Genomic DNA, 25,553 nt, shown 5'->3' with positions numbered 1-25,553 from the left:
AGTGCTGCCCAGGGAAGCCAGAGGAGAAGTCGGGCGCTGGGCTGCCATCCATAGCTGCTGCTCCAGCATCGTGGGAACAAAACCGCCCCAGAGCACAGAAACTTTTGCTTTCAGAATTATTACTCCTGGGCGTGAGGAACTGACCCAGATGGTTTCAAAATTTGCCAGGAAACAATATTACAATACTCAATTCAAAGCTCTTCCTCCCCCTAACTAGAAAGCCTTAGGAGAAACCTACTGAGTAAACTGTTAGTTCCCTACTTGGGGTACCAGCGCGAGTTTCCCATGCATGCCTAGCACATCGTAGAACAGGGAAACTCAACTACCTTTATAAACAAAACAAGCAGAGAGCACTATCCTACAGAACAAAAAGCTAGGAATAGTTAATTAAAACAACAGCAACATTTCGGAGTCCTCTGCAAGACAACTTCTGATCAGCAGATAACAGTAACTGCTTGTCCAGAGAGAACTATCACTTTTAAAGAAAGTTCTCAGATAAGGTAATCTTGAACTTAAAGCGTTCACTTTATTGTATTGTTGACTATACTACCACTGCTATCACCCTGATGACTACTAATTTGCAGTTTTGCATACACTCACATGACTTGTGTTTATCTGTATACAGGCAGACACACACACGTGCGCGCAAACAAAATCATGAATTGCCATCGTTCTGGTACAAGCCCCAAGAAGGGAAAGCAAGCAAAGGCAGTTCAAAGTTCTTTTTTTTTTGTTTTAATTCTTCAAAGCAATTCTGGTGCTCCATTCTAAAGAAGTAGTTAGTCTCACTGAAAACTACCAGTTACACCGTGAACCTGTGCCAGCTGCAAATCACTCCAACCGCCCTGGCACCATCATTTAAAGTCATTTTCCATTTAAAGAGTCTCACATCAGCGCCAGCACAGCCTTTCATTACCCATCCCACTTAATACCCACAATCTCTCCACAGCTTGCTCGCTCGGTCTCCACTGACCAAGCGGAGCACACGGAGACTGATGTGCGGATTATTGGGATTCCTAATGCCTTTTCTCCCCGCTGGCTGAGCGCTTGGCAGCCTGCCTGGCCCGCAACACGTGTGGCTCTGTCAGCCTAATGCACTGTGTCATCTGGAGAGTCTCCGGACGAAGCGGGACCCAACGGCGTCCTCATAGCAACGGCCGACGGCTCCCAAAGCTTCCAGCTACTACACTTCCCAGCACTGGTGGAGAAAGAGACACAGAAGTGAGTGCCTGGGTGTTTGCCACCGTTTGCTTTCCAAGAGGCAAACATACAAGGTAAGAGCAACCGCATTCAGTACAATCCTTTAACCGAAGGCTGGAGAGTCAACACTGGGCTTTCCCGTACAAAACATCGTCCTCACTTCATTGTTATCTTGCAATGACTCAAAATCTGCGCCTAAAGATTCTGGATTTGAGTAATTATTTTTTTTTCCCACGCAACCCACCTTCTGTTACCTAAATAACGACAGTGAAAATTCACAGATACGTGCTCAAAAATGAGCTGTGACCAAGTCAGTTGTCATCAGTTTAAAAGGTTGCTATTAAACTGTACCTATGCCTGGCATTTAGTCAGGACAGAAAGAAATAAGGCTTGGGCATTTTTCTATATAAAAGATATACTGAGATATTTTGAAGTGTGAAGAAATACATCAGCCCTGTAAATCCCACCGTAAATTCTTACAGGATGAGTATACAAAAGGAAATACCACACAATGTGCAAATATCAAATAAATGCAAATTTAACATCATGCCTAACAAAAAAGCGTAGTGAAAGTGAAACTGGTCTGTAGATGAATGAAATACAGAAGCTGGCAGAGCTCTTACTTGGAAATGGAAGAAAAGAATACGCAAAATACAGCCGAAGTTTCACTTCCTCTGTACAACAAAATACAACAGAAAGCTCAAGCTCAGCACATGGCGCATCCTCTACAACCTCCTCAGACATCACCCGCTGTCCGTACACACCAAGATTTCCTACTTTATATCTGATGTTACATTACAGATTTTTTGTGAATTATCTGAGCAGAGAAAGATAAAGATTACCAACTATATGACTAAGTACAGGGATTTTTAGACAACATATTATAAACCTATTTTTCTGCTAATAAACACATTCTAGTTATTTTATAATAGCAAACACAGTAACAAAACAACTAAAGGAAAAATCTTCAAAAGCACCAGTAAGCAGTCCAACTGTGTTAGGTTTGGTTCTGGTTCAAGCGTATCATCCAGCTCTCAGCATCGCAATATCCAGGCACCACAGTCTTGGGTGTATTTATCATGACACCCCTTGTTTAGGTTTATTCCCATTTAACTATGGGGAAACCCTGACAAAAAGCGACTTGCTTGCTTGAGGATGACTACAGCAGAAGAAAATACATGAAGTTTTTCTGAGCCCCGGGACTACACCACACTGGCGACACACATCTCCCTGACTAGAAAAATTACTTGCTTCTAGAGATTTGCAAAAATGACTCAGTGAGATTCTACTATGTTATGTTGCTTCCTCCTCTAATTTCTTCCTGGATTTGTGCAGCTAATTGCTTATCACCAGAATTTCCAAGTTAAGGCAAGCTAAAAACAGAACCTCGTTTTTACTCAAACGCATCGCAGAAAACAGCGTGGACCGAGTTGGGCAACCACTTCCTAAAGAGCTCATACCCTTGCTCTGCACCAAAGCTGGGGAGTGAAAAGAGCAAAAGCTTTTGGGGCTAGCATAACTGTGTGAGTAACTAGACACATACAAACCATCTAGAGGAAAAACCAGAAAATATGTGCTCATCATCATCTCTTTTCACAATCTCTGAGGTCACTTGCAGCAGCAGCAAGTGCTAGGATTCAAACCAACACAAAACTTCCCCGTTGGGCTGCAATGCCCACGGGAGACAGCCCTGCCCACTTCTGCCACTGGCTTCTCAAACCCACTGATTCCCCCTCACCAGCGCTGGATGCAGCCACCAGCACCAGCCACAGCTCCGGCATTCGTGGTGAACAGTGACAAGGAAGGTTGTGAGCACTGAAACCCTGGCACAAGTTATTTGCAGCCTGACCTGCAACCCCAAAAGGTCTATTTAACATCTTTAAAGATTGAGTGGCAGCTTAGGAAAAACATGCAGGCTCAAGTTCACTACCTGAAAATGGTCACTTCGTCTAGAAAACCTGGGGGTAGGCAAGGCAGAAAAGGTTGAAGCAGCCATCTTAACATTGCAATAACACAACTGCTCACTTTTCAAGTAAGTTTCCTCAGAAGAAACTGAAATCAATCAAATAACACAGGAAAACGCATGGAAATTATCGTTATGGCACAAAAACAAAGGCAGAAAAGCTTTTATGTGCCTCCTTTTAACAAAAGAAAGTCTAATTTTGAAACAGCTGCTTCACAGACTCAAGCCCACGCCCTGAGGCAGGGGCTAGGTCTGGTTTTGTTTCTGTTTATTTCACAGTTTCCCTGTTTATTCAGCTTCTTTCCTCTCCCGGTGGCAGCCAGGGCAGCACAGGGCAAGTAGCTTCATCCAAAACCAACAAGCAGCCCTCACCCCCAACAGCCGTTCCACGTTGCATTTTGAAACACAGGTAGCTATGATCTTCTGAACTTAGAAGAAGCTTCAAGTCCTTCCTAAAGGAAAAGGTAGTAAATCACCTCAGAGCTTGCTTGAAAAAAAAAACAAAAACCAACCTTTTTTTATTTCCCCCAAGTGTCATATTAGGCTGAAAGAAGGTAATGAAGGTGAAGAGGGGAAAGACAACAAGTTACACAGTCTAAGCTCAACGTAGCTTACATGCTACTTACACAACTGTTAAAAAAAACACTAGCATGAGTTGGAAGAGAAGTCTCTGCTCCTTCCCCGGAGGCTGCAGCCATTTCCCAGGGATGCTGGGTCACCAAATGCTTGGGAATCATCCGACATCTCTGCTTAGGGACAAATGCACTTCAGATGATCCATCCCACGCTGAAGTCTAACCACAGTGATACCAATTCCACCAACTTCAAGAGAACAGCTTTTGCTCTACACGGGCAAAGGACTGACTTATTGAGGGATCAGGGCTGAAGGAAGAGTAACAACATAAACCCTTCAAACACACAGTTGTGGCAGGAACCCTGGACACCAAACATCCTTTGCAAACAAGTACACTCATTCTGACACCAATGGTAGAGCTCTCCTGCACGGATTTCCACAGAATGCCGGTGTTTTGACAGAGCACAAGTCTTGTTCTACTTCCTTCGGGAACAGTGCGCTTGCATGAAAGTGAAAATACAGTTCTCCTACCCTCAGGTACACCTAGCCAGCAAAAAAAGGAAGGTGACTGCAACATATATAAAACACCGTGCTACTTGCGATACTGTAATGTAACTAACAGCAGCAGTGCTGTGATTTAACACATCTGACACCAGGAGGGGACTTCAAACCCCTACACTGACCACAGCGCAGCCTGTGTGAGTATGTGCTCCCACTGGTGATGGCCATAGCCAGAGGACAGGTGAGCAGTCACAGCCACTGGCTGAGCACACCCGACACTCTCCGCAGGCTGTAGTCCACGTTCACGGTTGTGTTTTAGGCAGCAAAATGAAAGAGTAATTGTCACATGGGGCAAAGCGAGCAGCGAGGACTTGATGGTTGGGGCTGTGGTGTGGACTGAGACAGAAATCACACTGGCAGGAGAGTATACAGATGCTGTGCCGCTCCATGTTCAGCATTGTCAGGAATTGTTCTGTGGCCACGCATACATTCGTTGTGTGGATATACCTTCAGTCCAAACAGTGCTCTTCCATCACCACACTGCATCAATAGTCCCCTGTTCCTCTTGAGCAAAGGTCTTCGCAGTAAAAGCTAAAACAAGTTTCACCAAAACAGACTCCCATCAAAGTATTTCATAAAAGTAGTCACCAAGAGAAGGTGTTTCTCTGAAAAGCGGATTTTTAATTTAAACAGACATTGTCTCTTAAAGGCTACCATTTCAAGGACATACATGTAGTGACATAAAATACCTGATAATAAGCTTACAAAAATAACTTGAATCATCAAGTCTAATGAAGCTGGCCTGTTAGTGAGCAGCAGACAAAGCATGCCCACGCACAGTGCCCACTGCAAAACCAGGACCAGGGCCTTCCACAAGTTATTTCTTCACTGCTTCAAAAACAAATAAAACCACCACAGCAGTTTCACAGGCACATTCATCCACCACTTTTATAAGACAGGTTCCAGCAACAAAATCCTTTTTCTTATTTCTTTTTTTTTTTTATGTATCAGTAAGAACTTCAAGTCCTTTATTACCCTCTGGTCCATTCACAGGAGAAAATCATTCACCTAACATAAAGTGGGGGGGAGGGGGTGTGTTCAGAATTTTACAAACCAGCGAAGAAAAGCTCTCCATGCAGTTAAACTATTTTAATCCTATATGCGCACACCTTCCACACCGTACACAGGTGCACGAACAGCCTGCCTGGGTTACAAGTGCTCAGTGATGAGTAAACCTTTTGGATGCTGCAATACCTATAACTGCATTTTGCAGAAAGCAGCAGCACCAGCAGTACTAGGGCTGTGATGGTCTGCTGGTTTAAGTTCAACAATTTCTACAGGAAGACATAAGCTTAGTCTAAACCAGTCCCATGTAGTTAAAAAAAAAGTGACCCGCAGACTTGGAAGCCTGCTTTCAGGACAACCATACTTCATAATTATTGCAATCACAGCATCTCCCAAATTCTTTCAACCTGCATAAGGTGTTTTTACATCAGCTGGACTGATTTTGGTACTCCTCTATACTTCCCTCCCTTGTCACAGCTCTCAGGAGCAGCCTGTTCGTTACACAGGTCTGAGTGGGTAAGGAACATCCCGGACGCCTCGGGACAGAGGCAATGGCAGAAGACCGGCAGGCAAACATGCCTGGAAAAGTAAGAGAGAGTGAAAGAGACTGTGAATAACTAACACCTGCCTACCCACTGAAGTACACTAATTATAGAGAATAATTGAATGTCTGCTTTCCTTACTCAGGGAGGTGCAGATAAGAGCTATGGGTCTTCTCATACTTTGGATGTGAGTTTAAAGCGCTCTCAGTTGGCAGCAACACACAGAAAAAAGTCACTGGCTGGGACAATTAACAGCTTCATTTTAAGTCGCTTTTGTTCAAGTGAATAACTCGTCTACTCAGACACACTACATGAAACAACCCTTTTTCAACTGAACAGATATATTCAAGGACTCAGCTAAAACCTGAATGTAAAACCTGTAAGGCCCCCGACACTGGGAAGCAGCCATGCCATATTAGAACGTGGTGGAGCCCGAGCCTCGCCAGTTCTGCCCACAGGCGCTGAAGGTGGGAAGGGGACGAGGACGAGGGCTCCAGTGTCCTCCCACCACCCCAGCAACACTCCATTGTATCAACTCCTGCTTTTTTTAAAAACCAGATTCCCAGGGAGACTCAAAAACAAGACCATGCACCAGCTTGCAGAGAAAAAGGAGATGGCTACAAAATGAGTTATTTCAGTACATGCACAGACATGTGAAATGGGACGTAGAACTTAGTGCAGAGCAGTAAATCCTTAAATGAGACGTTGTAAAGTAAGGTACAGATAGATTTCACATAAGATGTTGTTTACTAGAAATATTCCAGGAAAAATGTATTTCAATTTAATAGACCTATGTTGATTTTATCCATAACAGTGTCTGTCTACTCAATCACTATTTCTCAGAATCAGATGCACAGTGGGAATTGAATTTCTTTCTGGAAACAGGTGTGAACAGTGGCTGGAGCTGTGTTCAGTTCTGCCTCACCTCTCTTATAAACAGAATACAACCTTCATTGAAACCTCTCTTCATTAAAACATCTCAGTTGTGGCATTTATTTTGTGACACTTGCTGCCTGAATTTTAAAAAAAAAAACACTTTTTTCTATAATATACTTTACACAGTGGCTGAAAAGACTGCTTGCATAATGAGTATTATGCATTTCCCAAATAAATAATACCCTTGTAGGGGGGAAGATTACAAAGCCTTGAAGATTTTCAAGGCTGCAGATTTGGCTTCGAAAGCAAAGAGTCTGTGAAAACCACATGCCATCCCAAATCTTCCTGATAATTACATCACATCAGCACCCAAAGATCCCATCAGGAACGGTGCTCCACTGTGTATTAACAAAAGACAACCTGGCAAAATACACAATTTACCACCACAGTACCGTCTCTAAAGGAGGTGAAGAGCTTGACACCAGCTAAAAAAACAACCACAAAACACCCAACACAAAACAGCATGGATGCAGTTACACTTATAAAGCTGTGCTTTGGTTTGGGCAGCTTCTAGTCCTAAGATAGTTTTATTACACCAGTAAAAAAAACAAAACACAAAAAAACCTTGAAAATGCAACTTTATTAGCTATCTTCAGCCCAGAGTACTTTGCCAGCACAAATATAGTTGTAGAGCATCTCAAGCTGAAAACCTACCCTAAGAAAAAAGCCCACCAAAATACCATGCAACTGAGTGATCGTCATGGAGATGTTTAAAAAACAAACAGTTCTCACACTGTAAACAAACACGTACTTTAAGTCACAAATGGCCCAAGTAACTCATGGAGAACAAAGACAGAAGTAAAGAAGGAAGTCCAAGTGGCAGCACAGATAAAAATAAGAGCAAGGGATTTGACAAACAGACCCCAGTGCCCACCAGTCCCCTACCTTCACATTTTGACAAATAACTTTCACAAGCCTGAAGAAGTTTCGCCTCTCCTTAAGTTTTTGTTGCTTTTATGATTCAGCCTTCCCTCTCCACTGGTGTTCCTCTAATCTCCACTCTGTCCCATATCAGACCCCAGCGCTAGTGGTCCCGGCACGCTCCAGCTCTCAACAGCCAACTCGGACACCAACCCTGTTCTGGGAAAGGAAAGTCCAGGTGCACCAAGCCCTGCTCCAGTCACCACGCTAGCCGGGAAACTTGGGCCCCCACCCAGAACAAAACTACAGCCTTGGATTTGCACTGGAAATAGGCTGACAGTGAAAAAGTGATTCAGTAAGTAAAAGAAGTCCGTATTAGTTTAAAGTAATTTCCGTTGAAAATTGAAGAGGTCCATTGCACATTTCAGATCTTGGAGTCCTGGGAGATTTTCACCCACAACTTCAACTGGTATCAGGGAGCAGAGAAGTGGGGCACCAAGTTTTGCAAAGGCAGCATCCATCCCACCAGAAACTACAGCCACAAAATTACACTTTCAACTGAGCTAATCAGCCACGTTCCAAACACAAGCTGCATTTATCTCCTCAAAACAGCAGACTTTTTTCTTAATTATTCAAGGTCAATGGCAGTGAATATTGAGCAAACTGACACTCGGGGAAGCACTGTAGATACAAAACTGGAGGGCAGGCAGCCTTAATAGTATCACATTTTAATATAAAGCTGCTCTTTCTAGACATGAGAAATACTTTTAATTAATCACCAACCAATATGTTTGATAAGGTACCTTTTTAGAAACAGAAAAATCAAGTTCTGTACCAGCATAATTCTCCCTTTTTCATAGATCCACAAACTCATTTAGGTTGGAAAAAACCTTTAAGATCATTGGGTCCAACCATAAGCCTAACACAAGTCCACCACTAAACCATGTCCCTAAGTGCCACATCTACATGTCAACTAAGAGAAAAAGTATTTTTAGATGTCGGAGTAAAGCAAAAGGGGTTAAGCCAACAGAAGCCAAGGGAATAATAATTACACTAATTTTTTATCAAATTCACCCAGAACTACAGTAACACCTCAGAATTTTGATCGTCTCTGTGTCCTTAAGATATTCACAGAAGTTAGTATAAACAACTTAAAGCATCACACTCCCAGTTCAATACGTACGAGACAGGAGGTCTCAGGTGCACAGTGCTACCTTGCTGAAATACATGGCTTTTCCAGACAGGTTCGAGCTTGTCACAAAACAGAAACTACTTTGGAAATCTCAATAACCATTTCAGCTTCTCTAGAAACACATACGGTAAAGAGCTGACAGAGTTTTACTCGCACTGTATAACAGAAAGGTAGTGCATAATTTCCCTGAAATTTCTATTCAAAAGCACAACAAAAATGCGTATTATTCTCATGAGCTATAGAGTTGTATTTCGTGCAGCATCCATAATTACACAGCAATTGAAGATTTCTGGAATCACAGAAGGAAAGAATAGCTCCAACAAGCCTCAAGTGAGCAGGGTTCTTGGTCTGACCCTGTCCTGATGCTACAGACATCAGAGAAAAAGGGGTGGAAGGGGAAAGGCAAGAAAGGTGCTTCCACAGTCTCATGATGGAACCAGCACAACAGCAATAAGCCTGCCCTGACCATAACGGTCCCAGGAAGAAAAGCATCATCCTTTAAATGCCCGGTGCAGGGACCGCATGGGGCTGTATTTCTTTCCAAGTTACATTCCAGTTTCCTAAGCTTGTTGATGACATTATATAACTATTAATTACACCACTGTTCAGCATGCTTTTAACTGCAACGATTCAAACTGCTTCCAGTAGCTCACTAATCCAAAGTACAATCCTCTTGACAGCAACTGACAGATTCAGAGTATTCAGTTCTAGCTGAAAGGAAGAAAAATCAAACCCCTCATCTGTCCACCGAACAAACAGCCAATATTCCTGCTGACCAGACTCGCAGCTTGGTCAGGGTCTGGGACAAGCTGCCGACAGGACTCCAAGCCTTGCATTACTGCACTAAGTGGCTCTCAGCCCAACGAACAACAGATGAGGAGCAGCCCAGACCTACAGAGGGGCAAAACTCAGAATGCGGAGGAAACAGAAAGAAGTTAAGAGTGGTGGGCCAGGTGAGGCAGTGAGCCACTGGGATCAGCACCCTGACGCAGTGGCATCTTGGGGGTTTTCCACCCTTCGAACGGCAGAGCTGGACCCTACCAGGTGCCCGCTCCACCACTCCAAGAGGTCCTACCCCCAAAGGCTGGCTGTGCTTGTGCCCCAAAGCCCAAATCCACCCATCCAGGAGCAGCCAGGCGGCTCCGAGAGGCAGCTGGAGTCAAGCTGTGCTAACACAGCCAAGGAAGATTTCTTCCCAAAGGCCATCTTTAAATTTAAAGGAAAAAACAGAAAATCGGGTCTCTGATGCATATTCGTTATCACAGGCACTGAAAGGTTTCAGTCATCAGCTACCGGCCCCAGCAGACCCCCTCCTCAGAGCCGTGCTCTGCCTTGGCCCTTCCCACCCACCCTGCCAGCACGAATCCTCCTTGCAAGCTCCAACACAATTCTACATGCATTATTTATCCCTCTTGCTAAGTCATGCAGTGGGATAATTACTTAACTATTGTAATGATATTTTGCAATGGCTGTACTCTATTATTCTAATTGAGTTTTGTAGGATTGCTTTTGCTGCATGTTTTGAGCAAAAGAGCATATTTTCATGGAGTATAAAAAGATGAGTTTGACATTCATTTTAAGCCTAAGAGTTGGATGTCAAAAGTGAATTTTTAGGAGAATACCAACGTATTCTTAATTAAAACAATGTTGATATGTTACTCAGATTTTTGCCATCTCTGCTAACAACAACTGAAGACATGTTTTTTCATAAATCTAATGAAATGTAAAAATAGTTATTAACTAACTATTTGTAAGTGTTAATCAGAAAGTTTCTACCTTCCAATAGGATGTTGTTTTCCCGGTAAGACTCTTCCTTGTAAGACTTCAGTTAGCATAATTACCAAACGTTTGAAAGGTGAGAGATTTGGACCATTTCTATTCACAAACTAAAAGCTTAAGTCAAAACACATCTGCATGTCTTGCTTAACACCACATTAAATTTTACTAAGATAAATGCTTGGCTTAGGACTATGAGAATTGTTACAGTAAAACACTAAATAAAATCAGTCCTTTCCATATACTCAACGTGATATAAGCTACACGGCAGAGCAGCCCAATTAAGCAATTATTTATTTCTCACTACCCCCAGGATATTCTTCAGGCTATGCATGATTCAAGATGTACTTGTAACAGTTTTGTGAAGCGATGAATAGGATTTTAAAAAACACAATAGTCCCAGTAGTTCAAAACTGGTAAGAAAACTTCTTCTGCCTCAAGCCAGAAATTCTTCCAGGAGGAACCTCACTTTAAAAGCTGCTAATGATAATACTCGGAACTAGAGCAGGGAGGAAAAGCAGGAAGCCACTGATAATCGACCATCTTACCTATTAATAATCTGCCGGCTCTATAAGCAAAGGCATGGATACAACTCCATGGAGAAGGAATATAATCTTTTTGATCCAAGTGAGCACACAGATATATGAATACTAGCATATTTGTACACTAACATCAAAACCAAGAATTTTATACAGTTGGCAGGAGAAAGACTAAACTTTAGACAGATGAGACTCATTGAGAACTACAGCCCTGCAAAATTTGATTAATATGTTGGACTTTCTGGGTATTTTGTTTGTTTCTGCTTAAAAACAAAAAATGTTTGGTCACCATCTAAGACGCTTACTTTGAAAAAAATAGTTTTATCAGTCTCGGCCCCTGTTCAAACTTTAGAGGCTCCAGGATGACTGCGTGCAACAAGCAATCTGAGGAGTCCTGTGCTACAGACACAGATCAAGCTCTTCCCCCGAGTCTCATTTAGGGCTTTATACAATACAATTCATTTCTCAATTCTTTTTTATCTATTAAAAATATCTCCCTGGAAAAAAATCAGTCTCGGAACAAAGCAAGATCACAAAAGATAACCACGTTAAGTTTCATGTCAACTTATTCCCTTCTCGATGCATCTGTCTTTGAGCCCTGATCCAGCCCTTGCAGCTGAAAGCAAAGTGCTGCACCAACTTCTGCAGCCTCTGGACACAATTCAGAAAAATCAATGCAAAGAGCAAAAGGTCACATTCTCCACAAGTGTCAACCACCTGTCGAACCAAGATGGAATTCCAAATGCTAGTACACTCCGAAATAAAATGACCAACTGCTATTAAAGCAATTTCGGTGCCCATATTCCCACACCCATGACTAAGTAAACCTGTTCCTTACACTATATGCCTCTGTGTACAAAAATACAAAAAAAAAAAAAACCACTCACGCTTGTGACAGGCTTTTAAAAACAAGTAAGTGTAGTACATAGCTGTACAATTTCATAGCTTTGAATTCAGAGTGCCAGTGGGAATGTCCGTCTGGCTTACAACGCAAAAAAAAAAAAAAAGACAAGAGGGGAAAAACTAAAGAGATGGAAATAAAAACAAACTACTCCTAGGTGTTATCCCTCACTCTCCCTGCACATTAGGGAAAGTCCTGAGAACTGGCACAGAACTGTAACAGGTACCTTATTATAGAAGGTTTTCCACGACTTGCTTGACACATCTAGCTGTTGGCAGAAGTAGCCTCTCCCAAGCACAAGCTGTGAGACTGCCCTCACATCTTACATCGTTATAAATGCATACGCTGAACACAAAGGTGTGATTTCCCATGCATTTACAAGGGTAGGTAGGCAGCATACAGGCACGATGTTCTACTGCCCTGTTCACTGTTGATTTTTGTATCAATTCATTAATTTGTAATTGGAAAAAATGTCATCCTCTTCATACAGACAGGGAAGCTTTTGTTTATAATAAAGTTTCACTATCACTTCTTTGAATGCTGGTTGAGTAACAGTGACTCTCAGCACAGCAGCATAAATTCCCAGCACACACTTGTACGTTCCCAGACAATGCAACCCAGGAGTCTAAACGAACCCTTCATAGGTCTAAACTTCTGAATACGAATGCGTGGTCCCAGCTTGCAGAGGCGTTGCGAAACTGTCACTGTCAATAAGTCATTTAACAAACCTCAAAATTCCTGTTTGAGTTGTGGCATTACAGACTGTCCCTGTGGATAGCCCCGTAGTCCCACAGACACTGATAATGCGCATCTCAGATGCATTAGATCTTCTTGACCTCAGAAGTTAAGCAACTTACAACTAACTTGAGTCACATCCGGTAATAAGTACTTCTAATTAATGACTCTTAATTGCTGCCAGAGTACTGTATTCCCACACCCATGATGAAGCATGTTTCTTACTCTGCTAACCCACATGTAAAATTGTGCAACTCTAACAATCCCATGCCTTTAGCAACGACACAGCACAGAGCTGTGCCATTCCTCAGGTGCTTTAGGAGCGGAGACATCGCTGTACACAATGGTGAAATGAAGTGTACAAAGTCTACCCACCACATCGTCCCAGCAGTTGTATCATCATTTTTCTTCTTGTTGCCTGTGCCCTTATTTTTAAACAATTATCTATATAGTTCAGAGAAAGGAATATTGGTTTTTAAGTCTGACTTCACATGCAGTTTTGAGATGACACTTCAGTATGTGAAAGTGTTTTCCAAAAATTAACTTAACGTCCGATACGCCACATGCGGTAGGGACTTCTTACTACCTTTGCTTTACAGACAGGTAAACCTATTCACGTCAGTGACCTAAGGGTCCAGAGTCATAGCGAGTTAAAAAGGGGGGGGAAGGGAAAAAGTCCCCACAACAGGCGATGCCCTGGGTGCCACCTCTGTGGTTGCAGTGCTGGCAAGTACACAGAAACACGCACCACTCATCCAGAATGACGTTTTTCTGACAACAGTTATAGTTTCATTATATGTCACATGGGAATTAACCATCTCTGGACGCTGAGATACTGCTTATACAAGGTTCACAGCCCTCTATCCCATAAGAGGAGCACTCCTGCCCACCTTGGGACAAACCCACGCTTCTTCCCCATGGAACCACCACTACACCATCTCCACTGAGAGGCAAGAGCCCTGAAAGGAGCAAAGCAGCCATGAAGGAACAGCTACTTGCAAGTTAACTTGTCCTCCCTGGCCAAATGATGATGCCCATCACCTGGAGCACACCAAGCTACCTTTAAGCTAACTCATAACTTCCACCGCACAACAGCACACCACCCAGCCGGGCCTTGGACAAGCCACCCGATGCCATCAGACACTATTAGAGTAAATTCTGCAACCCACCATCTTCACTTGCAACATTTCTCCTCTGATTAAGACCCACCGTCCTTCGAATCTCACGCTGACATCGGGCAGCTGCCAGTCTTTCCTACACAAGTCAAGTTACTTGTGTCTAAAATGTAATTTTAAAAGCTGACAGGCTGTTCTGTTTTCCCTCTACATGTTTAGGGATCACCTGGGTTTTTCTCTACTCAGCTAGTTGGAATTAGTTCACATGCACTTCAGTTTGGTTTGCGATGAAGAATCCAGAAAATCTGATTAGTTTTTCAAGAGATCCTCTGAACAGAGATTCATGAGACCTCATCCAGATACTTCTTGCAAAAGTTCTTAGAACCACCAGGAAACTTTTCTCGTAGGTGGACCAAGACTTGTAACGAATGCTTGACACACGAGTCTACTCAGTAAACCTGTCATTACAGATAAACAAAACACACAATTCCTCCAAAATAATTCACCATTTTTATGACAAGCAGTTTTATGCAATACAGGTTTATGAATTGCTAACACTATGCTGAACTGGAAACATTTCCTAGAGCTTATTAAATATTGTTGTTAAATTGATCCACACCCATGACTGTTACAGATAACAAATGAAAGCGGGTTTGTTTCTCCGTAAGGCACTTGTAGTAACTGAGCAATAGCAGCAAACAGGCACCAACCCCAGCTCCCTGGCTGTATTAGCATTACAGAGGCAAACCTCCCCTTCTGCTGCTAATGATGTGCTCTACCCTGTATCCCCAGGAGACAAATGACTGCACTGGCTGATTGACTCCATCACAGGGCCATCATCCATCAATGTATTGCCTCTCTCATTGAAATCTCATCTCGGGAAGGGAAAGTGCTCAGTACCACTTCCGAAAAAACAGTGAAAGCACTTTCAGAATAAGAGCTCCAGGATACATAATTAGAGCCAAATGTTCAAGCAGAAACACACATTTCCAACAACCTGAACATATACACATGCTTTGTCCAAGCAGGACAAATGAGATTTATGTCCTTCTGCTAATCCAGATGATTTTTATTAATTTTTTTTTTAAACAAAGGAATGAAACACCTACCATAGACAGAAGTTTCTTGATCAAATTAAAACAGACAGGGAATACAATCATGCAGATTAAGGAATGGCAACTGGACGATATTTAGCTAGATGATTTGCTAACAGGTGAATTCCAGCCTCTTTTACACATGCTCAAATCATACTAACATCATACTATTCCCATTGACACCTGCAAATAAAAGTGAAAGAAAATACAAATCCTTCCATGTATTTATTTGGTACATAGCTAAAAAAAAATTTAAAAGGGAGTAATCCTATTCAATCGAGAACTACCCTTATAATTTAAAAAATACTGCATCTTCAGGGCCCAGAGTGCAGGGGATAACCCATGCTCAGCGCTCATCAGGCAACGTTCCCATCAACATTGCAACATCACTGAAGCCACCAGATCCGAGTACTCTTACATCCTACATCCACCTCCCTGACTCAACTATTTCAAGTTGCACGTGAATTACCCGGAAATAGTTCCACCCGCACAAAAATAATTTTGTTCAGGAAAAATATTTCAGATTATGATCAGTCTCATGTCTGTCTACTCAACAATATAAATCTGAAGAAGGCAGCTTTAGCTCAGGCAAGATTATTTTGTCTCACTTAGCACCTCTGCATGATACAAGCAATCCATCATAACTCTGAAATCCCGAAGAACAATCTGCTTCAGAAAACACTTCTAAACATTTATTCCTTGTTTACCGCTACACAGAATCCAAAACTGACTTATTTTGCTTCCACTTTTATTTAAAGACAACCAATCTGATAAGATCCTCAAACTAAAGTTTCTAGAACTCCTGAACATATTCCCATCTAAGTTGTAAACATAGTTTCTGGAAGTTTGCACCTCCATATAGCAACTGACACAAAGCATACACTGTGCTTACTTAGATGTGGAACATCTCAGCTCTCAGCAAATTGCCATAAAATGTATGCTTCAAAATGTTTATCTGTCTGAAGGTTAAAATCAATTTGACTATAACAAGACTACTTCTTCTGCAGTAAAGAACATAATTACAGATTTTTAGTATTTTGATCCCTGTAGCACAGGGGGTTAGTCCACAATCTCAGGCCAGTGCCCCAAATAAGGCCACATGCGCTTCAAAATCAGGTCTCCTGGTTTCACAATCCATACTTTAGATCCCTACAACCTCTTTTTATCACACCTTTCCAGTATTACTTAACAGAAGATCGGCTGCGGGTGTACTTTTAACTTTCAGAAATACAGGCAGCACTTCAATAATAAAATACTATGAAAACAATGCCCAGTTTTAGCCAGTTAGTTTTGTTTTTTCTAGGAAGGAGTTGACACTCACCTGACTGAAGATACCAAGTTACTGAAGAGTCAAACAAAAACCACCAGGCCAGCAAGGAAAAGTGATGCTTTTCCCTCTCATTTATATTTGAGCTAGTCAGAACTACAATCTTTCCAACGTTTAACAGGCAGTGAATTTGTTGATGTACCAATTAGCACTCTGCTACAAAGAACATGCTCCTAATTAATAGCCAGCTTACGGGAAGAGCGATGTTAAGGATTTGGTGGTACCTCCAGCCGCGCCAAAAAAGTGTGAAATGAGCTCTGGTTGATGCAAAGAAAGTCTGTCTGTACAAAGAGACAATCAATGTATTTTGCATGTGTCACTGTAAAAGGAACTCACATAAATGTAATGAAGGCATTTCCACATTATTTCTGTCACACTGTGTAATCCTGGACATCTGCTTAGGATAGCATGTACAGGCTACTGAGTATTTGAGGTCTGCTTTTTTTTTTTGCCATGTCCTTAATAGACATGAAGGGGCAATAATGATAATTTGCCCTTACCTATCTGAAACATGCACACTTTAAACAAATCCTCACAAACCCTCCTGGTAAGACCCCTTCCCTCTGGTAACACCCAGATTTCTCTTTTTATCTTGTGAAGAAGGCAGCCAGTGCAAAGAGAGACGTAAAGTACAGCTGCAAGACACAGCCACAGAGTTTGTATGAATCTTATTTCAGGTCAGAGCTACGCGTTACGAAACTCCAGCACACCTTGCGAGTGACCTACATTGTGAGACTGAAACACACTAACCTATAGAACCACCTGAAATCCCGCAAAATAGGTCAGTGGGTTTCCTCGTAAGAAGAATTATGCAGACAAGGAAAGATGCACATAATAAAGGACATGCAGAGCACATCCTTCGCCGAACCCAGGAGCACTCTGCAAGCCACTGTCTCTCGCCCTGCTGCCATATTCCTGAACACCAGCAAGACTTCCCAGAAGTGCCGTGAACTTCTGTGTTTCTTATTGATGGACCATGAAAGGACCTGTCTGCTTGTTCAAGTAAGATGGAGCAGGAAGAAGAGGAGCAGCACTGCAGCAAGGAATGGCAAGCCTACAAGCAGCAGAACTGTTTAATTCATGTTGCAGCAGCCCAAGTACAAGTGATACCTGATTCACAATCAGCCTGGAGTTACAGCAGGGTATCCAGGCAATAGCTGGATGTGGCCAGCTAAAATAACCCATCCACAGCACACTACTTGCCAGCCTTCATCCCTCACTGGTCTTGGATCCCATGCATTGCTTTGAGGGACCTAACAGTTCAGCCAAAACAGAGTCCCACAGCACTACGAGCTGCTGGGGAACACGAACAGGCAACACAGGTCAGCCAAGATCCCACAGGAGCCGAGGGTGGCCGCAGAGAACCACATTTTGCATCCACCACCTCCCTGCTCTCAGCTATTGCAGCCGTCAACACCACAAACACGCTTTTATATTTCCAGTTCATACAAGGTTCCACTTACTAGGTGAACCCTACATCAGCGTGCATATACACATGCCAGTCGTGCAAATGCAGCAGCCCCTCTGCAGCCAGCTGACAGGAACATGAAACAATCAGGGCAATTAAGAAAGGCACGCAGAGAAAGTTGCTCAGCATTCCTCTGCCTACCAGTTCCCCACGAGGACCTGCTGAGAGCCAGGGCCAGTATCCCAGTATCCCAATGTCTGTTTACAGCAATAAAAGAAAGTTACATGCCCCTCTCCTCCTACACGCACATACATACTTTGACTTAGATTCCCATCTCCCAAAAAAGCAGTCTCTGGAGGAAGGGAAAAATTAATAATATCCATGCTGCATATTATCAGCGATAGATTAACACGCTCAGTGTCACAGTTTATCTATTAGATCTTTATACAGTTTCCAACAGAAATCAGAGATTGATCTTCAAACCCCATTATCCACAATCTTTTAAGCTAGATGGGTAATCCACATGAAAACTGTAACACAGGTTTTACTATGTTATTTTAACATTTTTCCCTAATTAAAAAAGACCACAACAGGTATAGCTATTATTATAGGATCCTCTCCAAGTGATAGAAGCAAAGTGAGTCACAGCAGCCACCACACTACCTGCTGTGTTTGACACCTGCAGCGTTTCAAGCACACAAATTTGACAACCATAGCAAAGGGATATTGCCAAGGTGCTGCATATCAATACTGAGGATCCCCACTGCTGAGAATGATTCCCCAGAGGTGCTGAGACCCAAGAGAAATCCTGGGGTAACAGTAATGAGATCATTAATACCAGAGCCAAACACTAGCAAAGAGCAAATCAGGACACAACTCTTATTTCTTTCAAAAGCGCTGATGTACAAGACATCAGTGTTATGCTTGCACCAGAATGACAGACAGTAGCTGATCTGAAACTGAACAGCTTCATCTGCTCAGATGAAGTCTCACAGACTAACTCTATGCTAGTTAAAAAAATAAGTGTAATATGAATCTGTACCAGTAGCCAGTTTATAAGGGATCAATACCCCAAGCCACATGGCTGAGACACCTGCGGTCCAGCAATACAAGTCAAACTTGGTGTATCGTCAAACCTCAGCCCCAGAATTTGGGGGTTGCTGTGAACCATCAGCATCGTCTGCTTGTAAAAGGTTAGGTTTGCAAAAGGCTCCTCCTGTCCTTAGCTCCCATGCCCTGGCGGGTTTGCCAGACCTAGCAAAAATACTCAAAAATCTACAAACTCAGAAAGTAACAGCTAATTACTTTTAGACAGTGCTGGTAAACAAGGTGTGAGACAAGAGAGGCCTGAAGAACTTGCATGCAGGCAAACATTTTGCAAACAGGTATCAAGCATTCCAGCACTCAAAACCACCTAGGCAGAATTATGCTGTTCCCATCCATTACCAACAAAGCTGTCCCCAAGGAGGCACGTCTCCAAGATCTGGATGGCCCTGTGGAGCGCTGGCACAACTCCAGGCTGGTACAGACCATGCTTTGCTCCACCTGATCCAACTGCCACTTAACTTCAGCGATCAACAGGAAAAATAGGGATGACTTAACCATAGATCTAAATGGCCAATTAGTAAAACAAATATTCCAGAGTAAAGGCACCGATGTCCCTTCCACAACAGCTTTTTCCAGACAAGTCACGTACTCCATTTTTATAGAAAATAACCCACTTAAAGGCCACTATGATGCTAAATAAAACCCACCTTAACACAGGTGAAAGCTACTTAACTTGAAAGAATAGAGTGAAACCACTTTGCTTCTAACCTGCTACACAACAAAGCAAGCATTTTTAGAAGAACAGTCCTACAAATAGACAGCAAATAAGCAGGGCATACTTTATTTGTATGGCGGTCTGGATCATGAGCCTGATTCCTCATTCCAGGAATAGCAGGACTATCTGGTGTCTATTCTGGTCAGCCCAGCTTGGATGCAGAACAAGAGAATACTTTTCAATGGTGACATGGACAGTAGTTTACGTCCTTCAAGGTGCTAGCTTATATCCTGCCAACATGCAAAGGAATTTTCTGGAGAACTGATGGGGAACAAAGGCCATTCCAAGACACCTGTTCCACACAAGAGAAAATTCACTTTAAAATTCTGGTGAATCGTTTCAACTCGACCTCCCCTCAAAAGAATGGCAGAAGAGTGAAACGTGGATGACGTATACTCCCCGAACCCTCCACAATGTTCAAATCACTCGATGCAATCTCCAAACTATGCACTTCTGGTATACAGGTATTGGCAACAAATACAACAGATTGCTTACTGAGAGCATGCCTTACAGAGGACACACACACTACAACTTGTTAATTTCATATTAAAAAGTCCCATTGTTTTGTTAATTGGCATATCAGACATCCAGTTGTTGCTCTCTCATCTGCCACTGACTTTTTTTGGTGCATTTCTCTGTAATCAAGGCACACTGATGATAGAGGGTGTGAAGTCTGCACAAGGAAAGCACTTGTTAGAGAAAAACTAACATCAGAGAAGCTCCATCACCTTGCGCAGCCATGCCCGAGAGGAGAGATGAAGCTACAAGAAGAGGTATATAGAACACAACATAGAGAAACCATCAGAGAACCGAAGGGGAGGAGAACTAAGAATACCATTAAGAAAAACAAACAGAAGTAGGGAACCATCATCTACCCTCAAATAGGAACACACAGCTCCCCATAACGGGAAATACAAGGCCAAATTCTACCCTCACATTCCTAGGAAATCCAAAGTAAACTTTCCTTCTGCGTTTGAAGAAGTAATGGATATTGGAAGGGAACGCATGTCTGTGGAGCAAAGTTCCTGGCAGAAGTTTTAATTCAAGCCTTCTCTTGTGTGCAGGAGCTGGTGGGGCTACACCAGAGCAAACCACCAGAAGAACCACAGGAGGCAAGTGGAAGTGGTGACCAGCACCAGTCCCGTGTGCCCTTACACCAATACAAAAACCTCCCGGAAAGAAAAAATTATTGTATACCCCAGCAAAGACACTACCATTGCTCACTCCCAAGCCAACCAGTTAAATCATTGTCTCACCCAACTGAATGTTGTGTTGAACATAGCTTGTATCTTTGCTGTGACTCTCACAGAAGGGAAACGGTAGAAAAATTCAACATACTTGCCTAAATAGGGCATAATAATGTTTAACCATAAAATAGCAAGAATAAAGTTGAGGAAAGCTGAGTTAGTGCCATACTGTAACAAATCCAGTATTCAAGTAAGTACTACAGGTTTAATGCAATCTTTGCACGACATCTCCCAATTCTCTAGAGATGGATTTGACCTCATTTTTATTTAAAAGTGCAACTGAAATATTTATAAACAGCCCCGTGAAAAAGTATTCAGGTGCAATTTAACTGTTTAGCATCTGCAGTGACTTTGACTTGGCACGTCAACTCTAAAACTCCCTGTGTTTGAAGCTCCTTTTACGAGATCCTAGGGAAAGAGGATAGTTGGATCTAAGAAAGTGCCAGCCACCCCTCCCACACACCAACATATTATATCGTTTGAAAAAATATACACACAGTGAGAATTAGCTAACGTCCTAACTAGTTCTCAAATCAGAGAATATTTATCAGCGAAAGTAAATTCTACAGCAAATAACTGGCTTCACAGGGGAAGGGGTGGGGGGGAAGTAGGTTATACCAGATCTTAATTAAAAAAAATAGGCATATTGTGATTGCCCACAGTAATTTGGTGAAAACCAGTTGCCTCACATCTATGATGTCCTTCACTACTTTGTTGAGTTTTTTTAAAAGTGAGTTTGATCAATAACACTTATTGGAAATTTAAGTAAGCCTAATGAAGCAAGGCATCTTTAAATGTGGAAAAGTGTCATCAACTTGTCAAATTGCAACTTAAAAGTCAAGCTCATCAGACACCTTATATTTCAAGTAATAAATTATCATTCACAACTTGTTAAGTATCTTTACATCAGTCATTTATTTAAAAAATTCCGAAGAATTTCCCCAGCGTCGACTCGTACGTCACATACTGTAGCACTCAAAGCAATACCACAACAAAGAACTCTGACCTCCCAGGACTTCTCAACATATGACGATCACTCACAACGCTCAATCACTCCTGCTTTCAGTTATATTTATTCATAAATGATATAAATATGCAAGACGACATGATGGTGCATTGAATATTTTAAATACTTTCTCAAATTCTACAAACAAAAGTAATTTAAAAAGCAGCAAAAATGAATAGAAAGCTGATGAATTAAATGAATTAAAATTAGAAGCCATTCATAAGGGTCCATTAAAAGCTAAACAGAAGTACAATGTTCTAGACCTGAGGATCACATCTGCAAGTAATGCTACAGTTCTTCACCCAAAATCATCAACTGCTATCCCTCTTGAGGGCCCTTTAAAAGACAAAACATCCTACTACCTCAATAAACAGTTTGAAAATTATCACTAAAACAAAAAAAAAAAAAAGGGCATGCAAGAGAAAGCTGCTGCTCCCAAAATGAACATCAGCATGGTGTCCAAATGACAATGATCGAGTCTGATAGAAGACACAACCCATATGGACTCCTACATCTCATTAAGGCTCTCCTCCTACAAACACCCATGCACATGCTTGACGCGAGGCTGTGAGGACTCACAGCGACTGCAAGGCTACGCACTGTAGTAGCACAGTTAAAGACCAGGCAGCTGCAGAATCACCGAGTTTCACCTGAGCCAAACAGGGAAGCCAAGGAAAACAGAAAACCACAGAAATCAAGCATTGACAAAACAATATTGAACAAAACCAGTGAAGAATCAGCTCTAGGTGCATACAGAACATTACTGTCCCAAAAGCTCGACCTTACTCAATGCTATAACTACGCTACTTAGAACTGTTTTAAGCTCAAGACCTCTATATATTTTGTAAAAAGCACAGGGATACTTGTAACCAACGTGCATCATGAAACACACAGTGAAGTACTACAGCACTCTGTTGCGGTAACTCAGACAGTTTCAATGGCCCAAAAGCATGCTCCCCATTAAAAATGTAGGCACTTCACATTGTTTAAAGCACAGCCTGAACAATAACCAAGCAAACATGCTTCCACCTCCTTTGTCAATCAAGTCAAGACAGCCAAGTCATGCAAACAGCCTGCTGATGAGAGCATCTCAATACGCTGCTTCACTCAAAGGAGGAAAATGATGCCTTTCACAAAGGAAATCTTTTGGACTACTTCCTTGGCAAAGCAGAGCAACGGGAACTCAAATTTGGAAGGTACAATATGAACATAATCAGAAGTCAACATGGTAGAACAAATCAGAAAAAGAAAGAAAAAGCAGAGCACCACACGCCCGTTGTAGCACCAGATGATATTTCCAGGACAAACTTTCTGAACCCATTAACTGAGAGAGTGCAAACTTTGGGGGGGGGTGAAGGGGGAGAGGGTTGAGGTTAAATTAACTACTGTATTTCAGCTTCACCATCTCGTAAAGACTTCCACAGTTACTCAGTGCGAGGCAATCAGAGAGACCTGACAGCTAAAGCTTTCAGCAATCCGCACCATTCCCACACTGAACACAAAGCCGATTCCTTTCGGATGACAACAGACACCGAGAGATCAACATCTCGGGAAGGGAGTTGTTGTTCTCGTGGCAGCTTTAGTTTCAGCCGTTTCCTTTCTTGCTCCCTAATCCTCAATCATTTCTACTCCTGTAGAAAACATAGGTAAATCTCCACCCAAACCACAGAAAACCATCTGCCACAAAGTACAGCCAGAACATTTCTGGCTGCCTGCAGATCTCCATGAGGTCCTCTGTACATCAGCGACAAAAAGGCACAGAACAACAAAAAGATTCAGGTCGCCACCACATCCACGAAACATGTCTTCCAGCTCCAATTAAATGCTTGAAAGAGAATTTTTAAAATCCACACGCTTTTGAACGGGGACAGAAGGGACTGCATCGGGGGGGAAAGGGGGGTGCAATCAGCCGATATCCAGGCAATAGCGGAAAAAAAATCAACAAGTCGGTGGAGCCCAGCGCGGAGCAAAGGCTGTGTCGGAAGGTGCGGACGTACCTTGTGGAGGTGCCTTTCCTGACATCGCAGATGCTGCATTTGAAGGCTTCGGCGCTGTTCCTGAAGGTGCACACGCTACAATCCCAAAAGCCTTCATCGGCTGCAGGTTTGGCTTGCCTTTTCGGCCTTGAGGAGGGGGAGGGAGAGGGAAAGCGTGTGTGTGTGCGTACGTGTGTGTTTGGGGAGGAGGAGAGAGGCGGCGGGAGGAGGAGAGAAAGAAAACACACACATGAGAAACCATGTTACAGAGCCCCAAAACCCAGCGCCTGCTCTGCCCGCCGCTCTCCCCACCCTCCGTCCCCCCCGCACCCGCGAACGGCCGACAAACACCTACCGGGGCCGGCTCCCGGAGAGGTGCGGTGCGGTGCGGCCCCGCCATCCGCCCCCGGCCCCGCGCCGCGGGAGGGCCCCGCCGGGCCGGGCCGAGCCGAGCCCCGCCGGGCCGGGCCACCTCCCCCGGCACCGCGGCGGGGGCCGCCCCCCTCCCCCGGCGAGAGGGCGAGTTTGAAGGCTGGGAGGCGCCTTCCCTCCTCCTCCACCTTGTTAAACCTCCCTTTGTCTGGGAGCAGCGAGTGCGCGGAGCGGGAGTGCGAGCGAGAGGAGCCGCCATGGCTGCTCCTCACACCACACCAGCCCTGGCACCGGCGGCAGGCAGGGAGACACCGGCACTCCTCCTCCTCCTGCTGCTGCTGCTGCCCTTCCACGCTCCCTCCATCTTAGCAGCCTCCCTCCCTCCCCGCCCGCAGCGCCCCCCCCCTCAGCCCCGGCCCCCCGTGTACCTGGCGGGGCGGCGCGGGCACGCCGCCCCCCTCCCCGCCCGCTCCCTCCATCTTAGGAGCCCCTCGCCGCCACTGCCGTCCCCCCCCTCCCCGCTCCCCCGCCGCGGAGCACACGCACGCAACTACCAGCCAGGGGCCTACCCACCGCCATCCCCTCCCTCCCGCCCGCCGCGCCAGCGCCCAGCCGGGCCCACCGCCGACCGGCGGGGCACGGGCGGCCCCCGCCGCGCTCCCTCCATCTTAGGTGCCTCTCCCCGCCCGCCCCCGCGCAACCCCCCCCACAGTCCCCGTCCCCCCCCTCCCTTGCTCACCTGGTCGGGCTCTTCTTGTCGCCCATGACCATGGATCGGGGCCGCCCCTGCCCTGCGCACAAAGAAAGAGGCGAGGGGGAGGGGGGACGGGGCTGCCTCCGTCCAGCAGGCTCCGGCTGCTCCTCACCCCCGCGCCGCCGCTCCTGCCGCTGCCAGGCTCCGCTCCAGACTAGCAGCGCAGCGCAGCCCGGCGCCCTCCCTCCTCCTCCTCCCTCTTCTCCCTCCCCGCGCCGCTCCGGCGGGCGGAGCTCGCCGCCGCGCCGCGGCCAATGGGGGCGGCCCCGCCGCCAGCCCCGGCGGGGAGGAGAGCGAGGAGCGCCCCCCGCACCGCCTCCCCGGCGGGTCCCACCTCCGCCCCCGCCCGAGAGCCCCTTCGGGCCGCCTCCCTCCCTCCCTACCCCCCGCACCGGGACCCCGCCGCGGCGGGAGGGCGGGCTCCGCTCAGGCGGCCCCTTCCTCTCCCGTCCCTTCCCCCGCGGAGGGCTCGTTGCCTGCCCGTCCCTGCGGCAGCCCCTGAGGGGAGAGCGCAGCCCCGGCCTGCCCAGGGGCGGTGGGGGGGAAGCAGGCCCGCTCCTGAGGGAAGGGCTGCCGGGCCCCGCCTCGCCGCCGCGCTGGAAGTTACCCCGTAGGGCCGGGGCAGCCGGGAGCGAACTCCTGCTCCGT

General features: G+C 44.6%; 1 protein-coding gene across 1 annotated transcript in view; it reads right to left on the bottom strand.

Annotated features, from left to right (window-relative positions):
• RYBP (RING1 and YY1 binding protein) overlaps positions 1–25,149 on the bottom strand; it is a 42,346-nt gene extending 17,197 nt beyond the window's left edge. The window contains exons 1-2 of the mRNA XM_063348244.1: positions 24,891–25,149; positions 23,801–23,926 (exon numbers count right to left, since the gene is read on the bottom strand). Coding sequence (XP_063204314.1) covers positions 23,801–23,926; positions 24,891–24,922 — 158 coding nt within the window. The 5' untranslated portion in view covers positions 24,923–25,149. The remainder of the gene's footprint in view (positions 1–23,800; positions 23,927–24,890) is intronic.
• Positions 25,150–25,553: the final 404 nt, after the last annotated feature.

Source organism: Chroicocephalus ridibundus, chromosome 10, assembly GCF_963924245.1.
Source record: "Chroicocephalus ridibundus chromosome 10, bChrRid1.1, whole genome shotgun sequence".
NCBI classification, from domain to species: domain Eukaryota; kingdom Metazoa; phylum Chordata; class Aves; order Charadriiformes; family Laridae; genus Chroicocephalus; species Chroicocephalus ridibundus.
This window is presented reverse-complemented; position numbering and strand designations above follow the sequence as displayed.